The 3,048-nt window shown below is 43.0% G+C and overlaps 1 protein-coding gene across 1 annotated transcript in view; it reads left to right on the top strand.

The window, feature by feature from the left end:
* Rai14 (retinoic acid induced 14) overlaps positions 1–2,900 on the top strand; it is a 127,462-nt gene extending 124,562 nt beyond the window's left edge. Inside the window, exons 17-18 of the mRNA XM_005356628.3 lie at positions 326–391; positions 1,124–2,900. Coding sequence (XP_005356685.1) covers positions 326–391; positions 1,124–1,201 — 144 coding nt within the window. The 3' untranslated portion in view covers positions 1,202–2,900. The remainder of the gene's footprint in view (positions 1–325; positions 392–1,123) is intronic.
* The last annotated feature ends 148 nt before the right edge of the window (positions 2,901–3,048 follow it).

The following is a 3,048-nucleotide window of genomic DNA, read 5'->3' as shown; positions in this document are numbered from 1 at the left end:
TGTGTGTGTGTGTGTGTGTGTGTGTGTGTGTGTGTGTGTGTGTGTGTTAAATTGGGATGGTAATAAGTACTTTTTCCACAGCTGTTCTTCTAGCATTGGCGTACTAAGATATCTAGAATAGTGACAAGCATTTAGAAACACAAACCAGTGAATTTAACAAATCTAGAAGCTTTCTGTGCTAACATACGGATGCAGATGTATACCGCCTGAGTGGTCCACCTGAGTGACAGATGTGTATAGCACCTGAATGACAGCTTTTCATACGTAATATATGCATCTTCAAAGACCCCCAAGCTCATTAGTAATGTCAGGTTGTCTCTTTCAGGAATGTAAGAAACAACACCAGGAGGTCATATCGGTTTATAGAATGCATCTTCTGTATGCTGTTCAGGTATGGTAACACCAGTGGCATCCTGAAGAAATCTGTCAGCCTAGCCAAGCAATGTCACACGCCTGTCATCCCTGAAATTTAGAGGTAGAGGCAGGAGGACCAGGAGTTCATTACTATCCTTTGCTACGTAGTGAGTTTGAGGCCAGCCTGGGCTACATGCAACCCTGTCTCAATAGTAACAGTAATAAATGGGGCAGCAGGTGTTACACAGAGTGCCACCGTCGGACTAGCAGGATGAACTAGAATTAGAGGAGTCTCCTTTTTGGGAAACCTCAAATGCCTTTTGCGTAAGATTTTGTGTCAAGCCTATGCCTTGCCTACTGGTGGTGGGTTCATTATTTACTAAGGGGGAATTATCACTAAGAAAGATGTATCTGTCTTTCCCTATCAGGAAGACCCAGGCTTTATTTAATAAGGATGCCAGTGTCTTCAGATACCCCTCAGCCCTGCCTTGCCCTTGTGCTTGCTTCTGGCTAGCTGGGCTCACACAACTAAGACCATAGTTACCCTTTACTGAGGATTTGGGTAGATTTAGTCACCTCCCAAAGGAGAAGCAGGGAGCTCTCTTTGATTCAACTCCTCATGGAAATGTGAGAATTGATAGTACTGATATTCTTCTGAACACTGAGGGGAGTTAGGAAAAGGCTGAGTCTCAGCCATCTCGCTCCCCAGGGAAGAAGGTGCCAAGATGTAAGGAAGTTCTAATGTGTATCGTCTGTGTGAATTTTCTAGGGCCAAATGGATGAAGATGTCCAGAGAGTCCTGAAGCAAATTCTTACCATGTGTAAAAACCAGTCCCAGAAGAAGTAAACTGGACACATTGGCAGGACTCCGCCCCTTTTGTCACCTGTTTTTGTGTTAGATCTGGAGTTGTCACCGACCACTGCCATTGTTCTTATCCATGGTGTGCACTGTGACCTAGCGCAGCTTCTTTTCCAGAGGTTTCTGGGGACTAGTCCCAGGAGAAGATGCTCTCCTCAAAACTGCGTGGGTACTTCAGACCAGCAGAGGTGATGGTCCCTGTCATCTCTTCAGAATCTACAGCTGGGATCAGCTATGCCCCAAACTCTGCCCTGCCTTCCTTGGTACCTAGCTATCTGAGTGATGTCCCTGAGTTAAAAGGTGCATAGTCCTTGCTCTCTGCCCTTGGGCCATGCCATTCAGCATGGAGGAACATCTTTGCCCTTCCCCAACCACGATTTAATTTCTAACCAAATTAGAATAACATTAGAAGTGAGTATTTAAGATCCTTTATCCTGTGGATTTAAAAATGCAGATTCCATCTTTCTCCCTCTAGCTGCCTTACACGTCTTTGCCCTCTTTGTTGGTCTCACAGTTTGGTGAGAACTGCTAACTGAAATACAAGTTTCAATCCGCGGGTGACCGGTTCTTAAAGGTTTCTAAGTAAATCAACATATTGCAAATTTCCTATGCAAACTTGACTCCTGCTGTTATCCACGAAGCTCAGGAAATCCAAATATTTGTGTTTCAGCAAAGGACAGTAAACCGTGTGTTTACAGCCAAAAGAAATGCCTCATGGTTCCTAACCTCAACTTTTTTAAAAGTTTTTTTTTTTCTCTATGATATTTTTATTGGCATTTAAAGATGTTTTCATAGCTAAACCCCGAAGTAAGTGAGATTAGATTATATTAGCAATATTTTTAGATAACCATGCTTAAGATTTCTTAAAAATGTCATTTTTTTCCTCAAAAATTTTCAGCTATAGCAGAGGGCCAGTTATATATTCCAAACTCAACATGAGCTGCCAACAGTACCCCTAGAATTTTCTAGTCTACTTATGAAGTCCTTCTTTTGCCAGTTGACTATTTGTAAACACCCCAAACTCTAGCTCCCATAAATGATTCCTGGAATGACAATTAGTCCCAGCCAGTGTCTCCATGTTGAAAGTAAACGCCCGGCATGGTAACACGGTGCACAGCAAAAGTCTTGGGGGAAAATATGTCTGTTGACTTTCAGGTTAAAATAACGTTTGACTTGCTTGCAGCTTCTCCTATGGCCCCGATCATGAGGGAGCTAAGTGGGATGCAGAACTTTTAGTACGTTACTAAGGGTGGAGGCCCACTCTGACAGGTTCAGTGGACGGCGGGGCTGCCTAGGCTCTGAGGCGCATGGCTGAACTGCCTGTGTTCATCTGTATTAGGTAAAGACCAAAGCCAGCCAAACAAAAGTGGCTTCAGGTTGGTGGTGTTCCTTTTCTTGAGTTGTCTAATTACAGTTCAGCATTTCTCAAAAGTGCTCCAAAGAAATGTGAAAGGGTTTGTCTCAGAACTTAAGGAGTTACAAAGCCACCTCCCCTGGTGCCCACCCCACAGCATTGCTGCAGAATGTAAAACTTGAGACATTTTGTAGGATGCCTGACAACATGTAGCCTTTTTCTTGTTTCAGGATGCATATTTATTACAAGTATTCTGGTTAAATATTGAAAAGATATATGCTGTAGTTTAGCATTTTTATCTTTGTAATTTTCAGAAATCCTTGCAGAAAATAAACCTGGTTCATTTTTTTCATCCCTTTTGTCAATTTGCGGTGTATTTGTGAGCAGATCTGTAGCTCCAGTTGATTGGTTTAATAGTGCTTGGGTGTGATGGTTTTTACATCCCGCTCCATCCTTGACCAGTGGGAGCTGTCCCCGCCAT

This window comes from Microtus ochrogaster, chromosome 19 (assembly GCF_000317375.1).
Source record: "Microtus ochrogaster isolate Prairie Vole_2 chromosome 19, MicOch1.0, whole genome shotgun sequence".
NCBI lineage: Eukaryota > Metazoa > Chordata > Mammalia > Rodentia > Cricetidae > Microtus > Microtus ochrogaster.
Note: the sequence above shows the minus strand (reverse complement) of the source record. Positions and strands in the feature narration are given on the sequence as shown.